Genomic DNA, 16,413 nt, shown 5'->3' with positions numbered 1-16,413 from the left:
AGTCTCGGGAGCGCGACGGGGGGAAACTAATGACTCCTTCTCAAACACCGCGAGTCTAGAGCGGAGGGTTTTGAGAAGGAGATTGTCACAAAATTTACATTTTGACAATCCTAATACAGCCTCACACGCATGCGAAAAACCCAGACATTTAACACACCTACTGTGAGGGTCGTCGTTCGAAATAAAACGAACGCATGGTGGAGAGCAGCGTCGATAATCCATGACACTTCACTGTAAGGAGAACAGAGTTCCACTTATACCAGTCGCTGAAGTGTCGAGACGAAAGCTGTAGTTGAATTAGAAAATTTGGCTCAAAAAAAACGAACGAAGAGCAGAAGTGATCGCTTCGTGAAGGCAGAGAAATCTGAGGAGATGATGGCACGTGCGCACGTTTATCATGCTACGACGTAAGAGCGTCGGGGCGGAGCCAGCTTTGCGCGAGCGCCATCAGCCAATGAATTGGCGTGATTCTATAAGGGCTTCAGGCAATCGGCACATCCAGAGGATATCCCACTGCGCTTTCCGCAGTGTTGAGTGAACCTATGAAAGAGAACATATAAGAAGATTATAAAAAAAAAAAAACACTGGATGGATTTTATCATTTTATGATGGTTGTGTACAGGCACTGCCAACACACATTTCAGTACAATCAACTTGTAAAAGTGCATGTACCATTATATGACCCCTTTAAGAAAAATGTATTGAGTGTCTGTTAAGCCTGAAACACACCAAGCCGACGCCGACGAACTAGCGCTGATGAAAGCCGACTGTGTTGTCGCCTCGCGTCGGGGTAAAAAGCTGCACTTCAGCACACCGAGAGAACTACTGCCGAGTCGTGCCGACTGTCAGCTAGAAAGCGCGTTCTGCGCCTGCGTGTAAATGAGACAACTGTCTTTTTCTGCAGATATATTCATCTATATTCATCATTCAAAAAGGGAAACGGACGTTCCCGGCTGCAGATACACAAACGTAAACAAAGCAGTGCGCGCTTACCATTCTGAAAATCAAACCTGCTAAACACTTTCTTTATTCCACTCCTCTCGTGTTAATATTGAAATATTCGCCAAGGAAGGAACACTCAGGTAAGATGACGTAACATTTGAACAGCCTTCTATCTGTAGGCTACCGTTTTGACTTCTTTGCTCGCTGTTTTATTCTCGTGCACTGACTCGTTACAGCCAATCGGAGTTCCCTCTTTCACCGACGGCCTGACGCTGATTCAACATGTCGAATCGGCCGAAAAACGGCCGACGAGGACCAATTTCAGCCGACGGTGCAGAACACACTGAGGAAACTTAGTCGGCCGACGCACAAAAACTGCCCAACGGCCGACCGTCGGCTTGGTGTGTTCCAGCCTTTAAAGGGTAACGGTACGTTCACACGGGGCGTCAGCGTCAACGCTTCCCATTGACTTTGAATGGGTGACGTCAAGCGTTGCCGAAAAGAATTGTGGATCCGTCGGCGGCGCTTCACTGGCGTTGCTCGCGGCAGAAGTTGAGAATTTTTCAACTTCTGCCGCGAGCAACGCCAGTGAAGCGCCGCCGACGGAAGCGTCAGCCAATCAGATCGCTCTATGCAAATACAGTAGCCAGGCGGCAGCCAATCACGTTCATCCTGTTCAAGAGCAGCAAACTGAGGATAAATTTTAAAATGAGAAACTAATTATTGCGGTGGGCAATCACCGGGTCCTTTATGACCGTTGAATGACAATGAAGCTTGTTGTTGAGTTCCTGTCTAATTTCATTGGCTGACGCTGCTATGACCATGGCGTCAGTGCCAAACTTCAGCCACGCCTTCCGTCAAGCGTTGACGCTGACGCCCCGTGTGAACGTACCGTTACTAAACCCCTGGTCAGAGCCTGACTCCACCCACTGTCAATATTTGAAAAATGCTAGAAAAGTGGGCAGACCCCAGCGGAGATAGAGGGGACGAACCGTGAGCGGGGGGCGTGCACCTGAGACCTGCTGTCAGACTCTAAAATGGAGTTTGCTCACAGGGTCGCAAGACGACGTAAAGTACATGCATCTGATGAGTTTTATCAGAGCCCGTCATTCTCTGGTTTTATCAAGTTCATGTCAATAGCGCGCGCTCTCTATATAGGCATATTCATATTTTGCCGCTGTGTGAAAAAATCCAGCAAAATGCGCCGACGCGTTTGTCGACCCCAGAGGAATAACTTTAGCCTAACCATAAATTGTGATTAAAATATATATGATCACTCACATCAAGACACCGCTGCGGTGGAGGAGTCCATGCAGGGGGAGCGAGCAGCGTTTGGCACTGCTCGCTTTTCAGCGCGAGCTGTGTGGAGAAGCCCATTTCCACCTCTATTGCGTTGGAGAAGCAATCCCGCGAAAATGCAGGTTTCACACTCACGGTCTTCCAGGCCAAGTGCATGCAACCACTGGCGCCTATTTTCCAAGTCTGCTGGAAAGCTATGCAGTCCAGCAGTGCTGTTGCAACCAGCAACACTACACCTACGTACCCTCCTGACCACTGTACACAGATAAATCTACGCTAGCTCATACCAAGGGCGTGGTGAGCTCGTACCAGGGGCGTGGTGAGCTGGAACCTGCTTACGTCACCTGCCACCTTTTACGTCACTTGCCACCGCAACATCCAATAGGAAAATTCAACTGCAGTAGCCACCGTTCAACCTTAAGAGGGCAGCACTCAGACGTTTTTACACCATATATTGTAAAATTAAAACACTTCATACCCAAATGTCAAAAAAGTTACTTGAATCAATGAACAGCACTAATAAAGCCTCATTCTTACAGATCATTAAATAAAAAAAGTTGGTTTAGGGTTTAGTTACCCTTTAATGGCCTTCCCCTGTCCACATAGCTCCTGCTTGAGGTTTTTTTATTTTTTTTTATTTTTTTTTATTGCACATTTACAATATTAAATTGTAGCCAGACTTGTAGATAGTGTAAGACAAATAGCTACCCCATTTTTGATTAAAAAAAAAGAAAAGAAAAATCGGACCTCAGTTATTTAACTCAAATATGACAGTAGCCTACTCATGATAATAATAATTATACAAAAATCACTGCTCCCAAATGTTTTATTAAACATTGCAGGTCTCGAAAATAAGGACTGCCCGAAGGCCCGGGGCAGCGTGTGAACGACACTCGGGACAGTTGACGCACATGATTAGGCAGTAGAGTGCACAGCCAGGCCAGTAGAAAAAACCTTAGCGTTGAGCCCTGAACTGCATATGAAGATATGGGTGTTCTTGTGATGTGCACATCGTTGAGTCATCTTTTCAGGGAGTTGCCGCTGATGAAACTTCGCACAGTCAGGGGAGTTGATCTGTATTGAGGTGGAGAAGTGCCTGAGGGAACAGCAGATCCTCATTAATCCCATGTAATAATCCCAGACTCCAATTCGGTCCTCTACCTCTCCATCGACCTACATCTGTAGCTATTATCAGATAGCCGTCACATTTGTACAAGCTTTGTATGCATTCCGTTTTACAGCCCTTGTCATTTTTCCTTTCTAAATTTAAATAGCTCACGGTTTTCGTGTGTAGGCCTATATGATCTGGGCACATTTTATGTATGATTGTTATCCAAAAATTAACAATATAAAAGTTGTTGATCCACAAAATGTGAGTGGTATGAAAATGTACAAATCTTAACATCTAATATGTAGGCTACAGTTATTTTCTGGGATGAGGAAGTACCATACTGTCTATGGGAAGTACCTGCTTATTTTGCAATGTTTGACCGTTAGAGGGCAGGCAGGACATTTTCATGAACTGTCTAACAGACGTACCTGTCCTGAGGACCCTCAAAGGGTGTTCAGTCCAGACTGTACTGTCTCAATCTGACGTAATCTTTCTAAACTTTGGAGCTGTGTCCCAATTCGGAAGCGGCGTCCTCCGGAGGTTGCTGCATACGTCATCGAGGCGGTCTCATTTAAAAAAAGTTACCAAGTATTTTACACCTCACGAGGAATGCCAGTCAATTTTATTACTGTTACTTTTCTTAAGACATCCTTGATGAAGTATGCAGCCTTCAAATGCAACCTCCGGAGGACGCAGCCTCCGAATTGGGACACATCTTAAATTAGCTGAATCAGTCTCCTGTTTAAACATATTAACTTATTATAATTTAATGATGAGTGTCATGTTTGAAAATTATAGGTGGGAGATACATTTATAGATTATTATACAACAATAATAATAATAATAAAAAAATTAACTCAACTAAAAAAAAAAGTCAAACCTATTTGAAAAATATTTAATGCATGCAATTCATTAATACAAGGAATACAAAAAATGCTGCATGGGGTGTAACTTCATCTCAGTGCTCTTTGGGTGTAGTGATGGTTCCACTTATAAGAAAAACAATCCAAGGCACTTGAGTAATTCGTTTTTAAGAAAAATATAAAAAGCCTTTATTCTTTCATGGCTTAGATTTTAAAAACAGGTGACAAGCTATGGCACAGGCTTTTTATATTTTCTTAAAAAACGAATTACTCGAGTGCCTTGGATTGTTATTTCTTATGCATGCATGCAATTAATTATTTTGCACTTTAGAGTGTAATCTGTAGGCCACTTACTATGCAAAACATCTGAGCTCAGTTTTCTTGAATAGGGTTGAAAATAGGGCATGACACTTTTTTGAAGACAAATAGACAGTTAAAGGCACAATATGTAGTTATTCGCTGCTAGAGGTCACCTATTAAAAACAAAGGCGTAGCTTGATGACACCAAGATTGAGCGCGGAATCATGGGAGTTGTTGTCTTCACCTCACAGCTGGTGGAAAAGAATCCGACGGGACTCGGGCAGAAATAATATTCATGTAAGAGATTATTATTACTGTAGTATGAAGCAGAGCAGGGCCGAGTGCTGTGGGAGCAGAACGAGGCCGCTGGAGCGATTTCTAATGAGAGATGAGCGCGAGACACGGCTCGAGAGCAGAGGAACTTTTATTATGCTGCAGATGCCGCTTCTGCTTCTTCAGGTCAAGCATATGTGGGGTAGCAGCGCTGTTTTATCATTTACATTGTCTGTTCAAAATGATGTTATAACGTGTTGTTCGCTCGACGGGTGCTATGAGACACTTGTTGCATGCTGCAGTAAGCTAGTTCTATATTAAAGTATCGTATTAAATGCTGGATGGCTTGTGTTGCTAAATGGCATGCAATTAATTTGAAAACATAGTGTATGATGGAGAAAATGCTGCATGTTATAGCCACTTGATAAAAAGTGTTTTTCTCTGAGGCATGTTAAAAAAAAACATGGTACTTATGGAAAATCTAGAAAACAAGTGATTCAAACAATAAGACTAACAGTGTTGAGCTATATAACAATGATTTCTGTCTATAAATGCATCTAAATTGTTGTTACCTGTGTCCTGGTTAAAATTTCTCTGGATTTAAACATTCTTGGAAACATCTGAGATAATGTAAGTATAAGTCAACAAAATTTATAACACTGTTCTAGTGGTTTTTGGATATTTTTAATCCAAAAATCATACATATTGTGCCTTTAAAGCTGCAGCAGGCTGCAGGCTGTAACTTTTTTTGTTCAAAACGTACAAAAATTATAATGAGTGAGTACATCATGAATCCACTTTCCAAACCGTGTTTTTATCTTATCCTGAATCACTACGGTACACATAATAAGTGTCTATATTCGGACTATTTTAGACTGGTTTGGTCGTACCACTGCGGAGTAGCCCAGCGTGACCTGCGTACCTCCGTGACTCGTCATAGACATAAACAGAGCTACAATGTTCTTCCGCAAGACGCATGTAGTTCTGCTTATAAACCGCTAGAGAGCTAAAAGTTTTATGGACTGCAGCTACTAGCGACTTTGTTGCTGCATGTCGCCAGTGGCTGGTGGTGAGGTCGCTTGTGGGCATTCCCACTACTGGTTGCCTAGGAATGTTAAATTAAAGGAGGTGATTAAATGTTAATTATCAACATCATTCAGGTCCCTGATCCATGTTATTTTGTTATTTTCCAACAATAAACATTAATTTAGCATTCAGATTCAAAATATGACATGGATTAAATAAATAAGAATGGGTACCGCATGGACAATTTAACCTAAACCTAAAAGATGTCACTCAGTAGAGGCTAGATATTTGGGACCAAATGATGTACTAGTTATAATGCCATGTTTCCCATAAATAGAAGAAAAAAAAAATTTTTGTTGTTTTTTTTTCTTACAATAATTTGAATGGTTGAACTTGAGAAATATAGTCGACACTACAATTTGTTTAATAACTGAGAAAATGTAATGGGATTTATTTGTCATGCCAGATCCCACCATACTGTAGCCTACAAAAGTCCACATAATGGACCCCTTGAACATCATTACAAAAAATAAAAAAAATAAAGGAATGTGATATTTTGGTAATAGTTGATATTGCTAATTAGTTTTCTCATTTAATCCACATTTTAAGGGCAAGCTACTTTTCAAGTCAAGTTAATTGTATACTAGGCTAAATAATAGCCTATAGTTTATCCAATAATTCTCACAACAACAAAACGTTGGATTTGTGCATCTGGTGCTTAAAAACTGTAGGACAGAAAAGTGTACAGTATTCGTGGAATGTGCCAGTTGCACTACATCAGCACCTCACACACTCCCAATCCATTCACATCTTTCAACGGACTAACACATTGGTTAATATCTTTATCAAGCAAACTGATAAATAAAGCGCAGGCAGAGACAGTCATCCGTGCCATCCCATCAGAGAAGAGCATCTACAGGACGCGTCACGCTCACACCAATCATGACAATAGGAAGAAATCGGACAAAACAAGTTAGGTTGTCAGACAGTCGGATTGGGCGATAACAAACCTCCCACCAATTCTCCGGCGAGTCACGAGAGTTCGAACTTTATCAGTGTGACGGGGGACTTCCAGAGCACGAGGAACCGCTCTGCCGTTTAAAAAGAAACAACAGACGCTGTTCACAACACCAGAAACGCTCGGCCGCACGGAGGTTTTCGGGATTCTTTTCTAGTAACGTTAATACTTTTTACTATGATACACGGTGTCCTCTTCAAGCAGATAGAGGAAGCCAATCAGCTAGCGAGCTGGCTAACTAAACTATCCAAAGGGGAAGTGGCAGCAGTAATCGTTTAATAGTTTCGCTAGCGTAGCCTCCGCCTAACACACCCACTTTCTGCCTATTTGTTGTTCACATTGGTGTCAGATAACCTGGACTTCAACCAATTTAAGCTTTCGACTGAACACAAAAGCATGCTTTGGCTAAACAGAGCGTTTCGCCGTTGTTAGCCAGTTAGCGAGGCGAATGGTCTCTCCAGCTCCCGCACAGGCTCGCTAGCCAGCCGAAACTGGAGTCGGCCTGAAAACACAGCAGCGTGGACGTTATCACTCGTGCAGTTGTTACTCATTAACGACGAAACGCTTGCCCTGACGGTTTACTTCTATGCAGTTTCTTCATCGGGCTTTGGGGGAAATAAGGAAGCATTCAGCTACGCCTTTCTGCGTCCCTCGAGCACTGAAGTGCCTGGCGCATCTCAGGAGAGCAGCTCTCTCAGCATGCTGGACAGAAGAGCGGAGATGAGCAGATTGGCGTTTTAATCGTCTTTGGCTTGATTGGAACTGTCCGTTTGGGGAAGACGGGAACACAAGAGGCAAGAATGAAGAAGTTTTCGCGTATGCCGAAGTCAGAGAGCGGAAGTCTCGGGGGTGGGTCTGGATCTGGTACTGGAAGCAGCAACTACATCGGGAAGGTGTTTGCTGTCGGTCGATACCAAGTGACAGTGGAGGAGCTGATCGCTGAAGGTAATGATGGATGCATTTGTTTAGGCCAATACAAATGAATGGCAAAACCTACTGGTGAAGTGTATAAGAGCCCCCCAAACCCCCCACACATCTGTTTTATAGAGCAATGAGCAGTTCAGAAAGGATGGTCTGGACTGGCTGTTTACTGCAGGTTGTACTTCGCCATATCAACGCTTTAAACAGTATGTAACGTTAGCTCCTCCTTGCCATGAAAAGAGGAAGTAGTTTGGTGCTTGTCCTTCCCAGAAATTGATAGAGAGATTATGCTTCCATATAATCTAATGTAATTTCTTGGCTATGTCGCGGTTACTGATCACATGGTTTTGGATCAGGAGGTCTGGCCTGGGGCTGGGGCCTGGGCTGATCCAAATCTTGTCCTAATGTTTGTCACTGCAAACCAAACAAAAACGAGAAATGGCCTTCTTAATAATAGTGTCCTTGTTAAACTTTAAGCACAAGAGATTAGTGAAGAGCTCAGGACCAAACTTTAAATTGTTTTATTGCCGCACAATTACTAGCCTACACTTTGCCATGGCACAAACATATATTGAGATAGTAAAACAAAGTTTATCATACTGTTATTTTACCATCTCTCTACAGGGCACAGCTTTTTAGAATGAAGTTTTTCTCACTTAAGAGATTTAAGTAGTCTGATGTTATAAACATTGTATTGTTGCGCTCTTATCTTTCTCAGTTGTTGCACATTAGTTAATGGCATGTTCAACTGCTAAGTTCAGTATATCCCAGTGGTTAGTCTGTTTTAGTGTTTTGCTCAGCTTTATCTAAAATGTAAAATACTTCATCGTTCTCACAGTTCTGTCATGTAATGTGACTAATACTAGAGCAAGCGTGTTTGTTTCCCATGTAGATGTTGTCAGTTCTGTGAGTTTCACTGAACAGCAGCTTGGCAGCCCTGAACTTGCTGACTGGACACAATTATTTAATTTGCCTTAAGTGCAAAAGTTCACTCTCACAAACAACAACTGTTGAGTTTGAAGTGCTTTTATTCTTACTTTCTCATTGATTTGTTTTAGGCTATTTCATGTTGTTTTTTTAAATATAAACTTGTGCTTTATCAAATGGTTTTATCTCTTTTTTTTATACTTTAAAGGTGTTCCTTAAAATTGAATTTGTCCATTTGCACAAAATGACAACAAGCTCAAGCCTATAGACTTTCTTCTATGGAGCTCAAAAGGAGATTATGACAGTCTCAGTCACTTCCCACTTTTATTTAATGGAAAAAGATGTGGTAAAAAATGGATGAAAACGGAGAGATTCTGCATAACATCTTTTGTATTCCACAAAACAAATTCATGTGCTTCTAAAAATGACAGAATTCGTATTTTTATGGAAAATCACATCCACATTATCTGCATGCTGTTCAAGTGATGGATAGGTGGTTTGTGGCCCTTCTGTTGTTGTTTTGACCACCTGTTAAAAGTATGTTGGCAGACTTGGCAATGCAGATCACCGTCCTGTGATGGAAGTTGTTTCTTTTGTGTTTGCTTATTGATCCTGACCCTCTTGAATGACCACCATGCTCCCTTTTTATTATTTCAATAAATGATTTCAAGCAGCTCATTAGAGACAGCTGGGGAGTTGGCTAAGGAGGGGTTGGCATTTGGGCGAGGCAGGGACTATGATTCTGGATGGGTGGTTAATTCTGTCATTTGCTCCCTGCAGCTCTCAAAGAGCCTGTCCATGTGATTGTAGTGCAATGAGATGTTTTATGAGGCTTGAACACAAGTCTGTAAAGCAGTAAAACAGCTGATTTTTCATCTGTCGGAACAGAATAAAAATCTTTTGTCTTACATTCTCAGAGTAAATTAGTGGCCGTTCATGGTTTTCATTTGTATTAAATGCAAAATGCGCCAACAAGCTTTGTGTCAATCCAGCCACCTGCTCACCTCTGTCAACAAACCCTGTAAGAACTGCTTTCTTTTGTCAACAAACTGCTCATGACTTCTGTATTTTCCCCAGTTTCACTTCTTCAAAATGTGACTGGTAGAATCTGCTTTGGTCTTTGATCTTTTTTTAAAGACAAAACCTATCACTTGACACCAAACCGGTTCAGAGCGGTTCCTAATGTAAGGAGCAGTAACATTCTACTGCACTTTCGATAGGAGCCTTACTGGACTGACCTTGAATGAGTGGTGTACAGAGTTGTTGCCCCACTCACTGAGCATGTGCTGGCAGAATTGCTGTGCTAAGAGCCACTCTGGTTTCGTTATCTCCTTTACTACTCTGCTATGGGCCTGTATGTCCTATTGACAGTTGAAGGTGTGCGTAAGTGTATGTGTGAAGGAGGGTTGAGTCATTTTGTCACCCAGTAACTTAAAGGGATACTTCAGGATTTAGCATTAAGCTTTGTATTAGTAGAAAACCTGTAGTATTTTCGAATTACCATGCTTTCCCCCCTCATATCCCCCTGAGACGAGAGATTTATGTATTTTTTGTCTGGAAAAAATCCTCCGATGACGCAAAAATCGTCATTTTGCGTCATCTGAGGATTTTCTGGCCAGAGGCTAAAGACTACAGCCAGTAGATGGCGTTGTTCCGCATGTTTACAACCCGCCCATAGAGGGTGGGATCTCACTCACAGAATGTACACAGTATCAGCCGTCTTTCTTTGGAAGCTAAGCTAGCAGGCTCTTGTTCTGTGGAGAAAGCTGTATAGTAGGAGAAAGCTGAGTAAGTAGGGGTTACATCCTCCTTTTCCCGGACTTGTCCGGCGGGCGAGATCGTTCAAAATGTCCGGGATTCGGCTTTTGCTTTCTGCGGTCGCCATTCATTGTTTACATGCACACATCTTGTTTCAATCTAACTGAATTCATTCCGATTGGTGAATCTGAATGTAGTGTTTACATGAACGCTAAACAAGTGATCGGTTGATGTGCGTTTTACCATTGCTAAGAAAATTCCTGCTCCTCCGTGAGCGATGCGAGACCCGGCGCGTTTCAGTAATGACGCCACCGGCCTCGCGCCGTTCTCCCGCGGCCGTCAGCCTCGTCCTGCTCGCCACAGTAAACATGATGAATGGATGGCGACTGTAGAACGCAAAAGCCGAATCCCGGACATTTTGAGGGAACTCTAAATCCCTGGCAAACTCATCACGTAGGCTAGCCTTTTTGTTTTCAACTGCGCTGAGTGCGCTCCCTTACCGGTAGGCGTGGCCTCCTAAGGCAGCGAAGCAAGTGCATTCTGGGAGTTGTTGTCTTTTATACACATAAGCCAAAAATACATTTTCTGGCTTTTCTCAGTCTAGAAAGCTCCAAATTCAAAAATTTCTTCACATTTCTTTTACTTAAATGACCTATTTTAAATACACATTCATCTTCCCAGAGGTGAAGTATCCCTTTAAGTCTTTTGACATGTGTTTGTTATGGCCTCTATTCTGTTTAATTATTGGAAAGCATTCTTTTTGTTTCCTAGCATCAAACGCATGTTTTGTCACATGCATGAATATCTTTCAGTATCAATACAGGTCTAAACTTCTACTTCTCTTCTTTTTGCCATCCTGCATGGCAAAAAGCCCTTTGGGTTTCATTCTTTTGCACTAAAGACGTCACCGCTAAAGACTGAGATGAGATTTTGAACTTTGCCTTTAAACTTGAATTTAATCTTGCAGCTCTTGTGACTGTGGAAATTTAATTTGTTTGGGCCCACTTTGCATGAAAACCCTTATATTAAGAAAACCCTTAGTTATGGTTAATGAAGGGCACCCTTAGTGAAACATGGGCTGCAAAAAAATAAAAAAGGTCCACTTAAGAAACTTTAAGGCTGTCATTAAGTAGGCCTATTTTCCCTTAATTACTTGAGAGTTGCCTTAAGTTCTGTTATGCTTTGCAACAAAGTCCTTAAACATTTAGCCCTAAAAAATTAAGGCATCAAAACAGGTCCCTTAAGTCGTCTGCTAAACTCAAACTCAAAATAAAACTGTTGAAAGTATAACATGAAACAGTGTGAATTGTCAAAAAAAAAATGTTTTTAAATAAACACCAAATTTTTCATCACTTCCACTGCATGCTTAAGTTAATTATCTCAGGCCAGGCTATTGTCTTGTGCGCAAGAGTGACTGATTATAGCGGCAGGCTTGGGTGTTTTACCCCCATCTTTAAAAAAAAAAAAAGGTTTAGATTTTTAGTAGCCTACTTTAAAGCCGGTTAGCAGACAGGACTAGCCATCGAGGCACTTCATGTCTTGGTCACCGAACGCGTCATTCTGTACTTTTGTGCTCAAGTTTAAAAAAAATCAGTAAATCTAATCGCCAAACATGCAAAGTGACTGATGCATGAGTAAAATAACGAGTTAGGCTATTGAATGTATTTAATGGATAACTATGTGAGTGGCAATGTATTTAATGGATAACTATGTGAGTGGCATGGTGGGATTTAGAGAATCCTCCGGTGTCGTACCTGGACTCCTAGAAACAATGTGCTCGAATTTTAGGACGCTCTGTGTCGTCCGTCAGACCGCCTTTAATAATCTCCATAACTCAAATATTGTAATACAGCTGTGTAGTTTAGTAAATGTTGAACTTGTTTAACAGTCAGTGGTCCATTAGACAATGTTTTGTTTAGCCTATTGTGTGAGATTTCTAAGTTGTTAATACATTTGAGACTTTTTTTTTTGGCTGCAACTAGTATATCACAATCTGTGGCACATGCAGGGCTCAATGCTATGCATCTTTTCTACAGATAACCAAATTACAAGCAATAGCGAGCGACACAAAGTAAAACAAAGACACAACTGAAATAAACTGGTTTTTCAGGTAGGTTTAACACAAGTTTTCGGGTTGCCTACAGAAATTGAAATGAAGTAGACCTAATCAAATGTAAAAGACACTGTATAGTCATCACTGTATACATGAAATAGTTTAATCCTTAAAGTTACAAAAATTATTCATTCAAGAGCAGTGAGATCTTTGTCTTTTGTTATTTGATTAACATTAATGACACAGACAGCAGCAGGAATATCAGGCTGCTGTCACTTTAAGACCGAATGCATCGATCCAATGTACTGTTTATATGCGTTATCTCAAATGTTTACTTTCTCTTAAGACATAAATGACTGTTTACGAGGATTCTTGCAAAGATGGGCATTTTGACATACTTTTGTCTTTTGTCAAGCACAAAGAATTGAAAGAGAACTAGCCCTGTGTGTGCGCATGCTAAGGATGTGTGCGCACAGAAAACTTCTCACACACAGTGCACAAGTACCGAAATTAGTTATTTTGCGTCTTTTTGCACTTGAATGCTTAAATTGGCAAGACTTAAAACATGTGTAACTGATAATGATTTGTGATGATTTGCACTGACCCAATCGTTTTTCATGCTGGCCCCGACTCATTGGGAGGTCCTTTTTGTCGAGCCCTGACAGACGTTTAAACGAGAATGCACACTTTGGCAGGAATGCAAAGACGCACATTGTGTGAAGATGTGGAGACTGTCTTGTCAGTCATCTCTCCTTACTCTTGTCACGTGATAAGGGAAATTTGACTCTTGCACTGTGCTGTGACTCTGTAGCTCTTGCTGTATTGAGCAGAGCAGACACTTTTAGTTAATTGTAGCATCCGTTGTCAAACTGAACTAAATGTTTTTTATTTCTATGGTGTGGGGGCGGTGCCATGATCACCAAATAATGTAATGGTGTATATCCGAACACTGTCTCACATCGGTAACACTGACTTCTACAGCAAGCCTGATCTATTGTAAATATCTTTATGGTAACAAATGATTTACTTGAAAAATACCTTGAAATTAAGTTCATTCAGCACTTTATTGTAAAATCCCTGTGCTGTTTGTCAATGCTGGTTGCTAATGCTGTGTGTCTGTTATCTTATGGTTTCTCTTTGGTGTGACACCTCCCCTTATATCTGTGTCATCTTCAGATGACATAACATTTAGCACAGTCCTCCAGTGGCAGTATGCCAGTGAATTAAAACAATCATTCAAAGGAACCTGCCGAGATAAAGGTTTGAAACAAGAAGTGTGGCCTCTTTACCTATTAAAACACCCTTTGCTTAATTTTACTAATCTAAAAATGATCGAAACTTCTTTGGTCTGACTGCATTGGCCCAAGCCGACATTCTTCTAGTGGCACTTGTGAGAGATGACAAAGACATGATTGTCAGGTTTTCCTCACTCTTCTGTGAGGACCCATTTCTGCTTTTAACATTTCAGCTGTACCTCACACACACATTTCTTACACTGCTCTGAGAAAATAGGTCACTCAAGCTTTGTGAGCCAGAGTGGGGTTGGCATCTCGCACAGTGTGTTGGCTCAAAAGAGTTCCTTAAGCAATTCTCTGTCAAAACACTAGTACTCTAAGATTATCTAACTGTGATTTAGCTTTAATCCCTTTGTCTAAATCAGTATGTTGCTGGTTGCATGTGGTGAATCGTCTTTGGCAACTGTTTTGTGTTTTGTCTGGCTTCTGACCAGATCCACTTGTTGTCCTGAACAATGTAGATTGTTTAGACGGCAGAGTGAGACTTATTAGATGTCTTTTACATTGATATTGATGGGGAGTTAGAGCAGACTGTCGTACCATATAGTAAATAAATGAATAGCATGCACTTAAAATAAGCTTTTGCTAAAAATATAAACAATGTTTTGTTGTATTCATCAAGTCTGTGAGAAAGAAAATGAAGACCATCTGTAATGTTCCAAAAAAGAACGAGAAGTCAACCTCATGTTGCCATCAAGGAGCTTGTCGCAAAGTGCAGAATCTCTAAGCTTCTCTCCAAAAGCAGACATGTCTCTATTTTTAGAGGGTCAGCCTGTGCCAGAGATAAATTTGTGAGCATCATTGTGGTGTAAGTTGGAGGACTCAAGGGAAACTGATTAGGCAGTGTTCTTTAACAGATATTTGTAGGGATGCACCGAAATGTAAATTCTGGGCCAAAACCAAAAATTCAGGATATATTTGGCCGAAAATAAATAAATAAATTAACAACCAATCAATCAAACTTATTTAATAATCAGCACTCAAATAGCTAAAACTAAGTTGTACAAACTTTTAAATTGCACTTGAGGCAGTTTTTATATTAACCTTTTAATAACAGAATTGCTTCTACCTCAGTTTTGTTGGTGAAATTTTATTTAAACATTTAAATTACAATAAACTGTAATCACCTGTTTTTAAACATACTTTAAATAATGAAGACATCACTAAAAGGTTAAGTACAAATATAATGAATTTGTAATACAGTGCATAGCCTATATTTAGCAAAATGCTCTTTAGTGTTATTTATTATAGAGTATAGAGAGTATTACAGAGTATTATAGAGAGGGAGTATTATAGAGTATCTATATATAGAGTATTATAGAGAGGACATAGAATAGCTTTCTTGAGGTAAATGTAACGTTAGGCTGAGTGACATTGTATAGCCAACAATCTCAACAATTTTTTTTTACTTTTTTTGTGCGTGTCTTTCCCCTGTTGAAACACCGATTGAGTGATTACATGAGAAAGGATTCATTTTGGTTTGATTGTGAGATTTGAAATTTCAGTAGCTTAAATGAATATTAAATGCATATTTATTTGCTCTGAGCATTTAGAATCTACCTCGTTTCAGTGGCTGTTTGATATAAATGTTGGCTCATCTGATTGAAAAGAAAGAAAAAAAAACAAAAAAAAAAAAACTTTCAAGGCATTTCAGACCAGTACATAAATATCAAGATTAAAAAAAAAAAAAATCAAGAATTTTTTTTTCAAACACCACAATTTTTTTTAAGCTTTATTCCCAGCTCTAATTTGGAGTCATCTGTATTTTCAGAGCTGTAGGAATGACCCAGAACAGCCAGGCAAATGTCCTCTGTTTGCCCTCTTACACACAGCAGAATCAACATTTGTGATCGTCAGCACATCAGGCCACTGGCGGGGGGGATTTCATTTCTGGCTCCATTACTGGAGAGGAGAAGGTCTAAACTTGGGCTAGATCTGCTGGAAACATCCCTGTGGACAATTCCATTTGCTAGGGTACCTATCATTCCTCCAGATTTGTGAATCCTCTAAATTATTCCGAGAGGATGGCGTGTAGAGAAGTAATAAATTAGAATGTAAAAGTAATGTTTCTCGGAGATTCAGCATGCCGTTAATTTAGTGAAGTGGGCCATTTCTTTGTCATGTGGTTGGTCTCGCTCTCAAACGTTTCATGCTGTTCGATTCAAATTACAGCTACCTACACAATATAATATTGCCTACATTTCAAAAGATATAGTCTTGAAGTTGACACCCTCACACTTATATTAACTGGAGCCTCTATATCCTCTATACTATATCCTCACTGAGCCATGGGAAGTTTAGCTTTTTATTTGCATCCTGTTGGGTTTCATCCAGTTCAGCATCCTGTTCTTTTCTTCATTTCCATTCTGTTAAGTTTCATCCTGTTCATTGTTTTGCCAACCATATAATTAAATTGCCTGAGCTTCAACAGAGCATATTTCTCAGACTACGTTTACATGTGCACCAACAATGCGATTATTTCTAATAATCAGAGTAAGGTCTTAATCGCAGTAAGATGTTTACTTGGCATGAGCAGAACTCTTCCCATATGTTCCCATAGCATCAGCCACGCAGCATCTCGTTCCCTATTCAGGGAACCAAGGTTACATAATAGGCTATTGTTATTA

At 40.6% G+C, this 16,413-nt stretch overlaps 1 protein-coding gene across 4 annotated transcripts in view; it reads left to right on the top strand.

Moving 5' to 3' along the window:
• The first annotated feature begins 6,715 nt into the window (after window positions 1–6,715).
• bmp2k (BMP2 inducible kinase) overlaps window positions 6,716–16,413 on the top strand; it is a 37,716-nt gene continuing 28,018 nt past the window's right edge. For 3 of the 4 annotated variants that reach the window (XM_079872951.1, XM_079872950.1, XM_079872949.1), the window contains exon 1: window positions 6,844–7,777. In XM_079872951.1, the coding sequence (XP_079729077.1) occupies window positions 7,633–7,777 (145 nt within the window). In that variant the 5' untranslated portion in view covers window positions 6,844–7,632. Of the gene's footprint in view, window positions 7,778–16,413 lie in introns of all 4 variants that reach the window. The other variant, XM_079872952.1, reaches the window with a different exon arrangement.

This window comes from Squalius cephalus, assembly GCF_949319135.1.
Source record: "Squalius cephalus genome assembly, chromosome: 5".
NCBI lineage: Eukaryota > Metazoa > Chordata > Actinopteri > Cypriniformes > Leuciscidae > Squalius > Squalius cephalus.
This window is presented reverse-complemented; position numbering and strand designations above follow the sequence as displayed.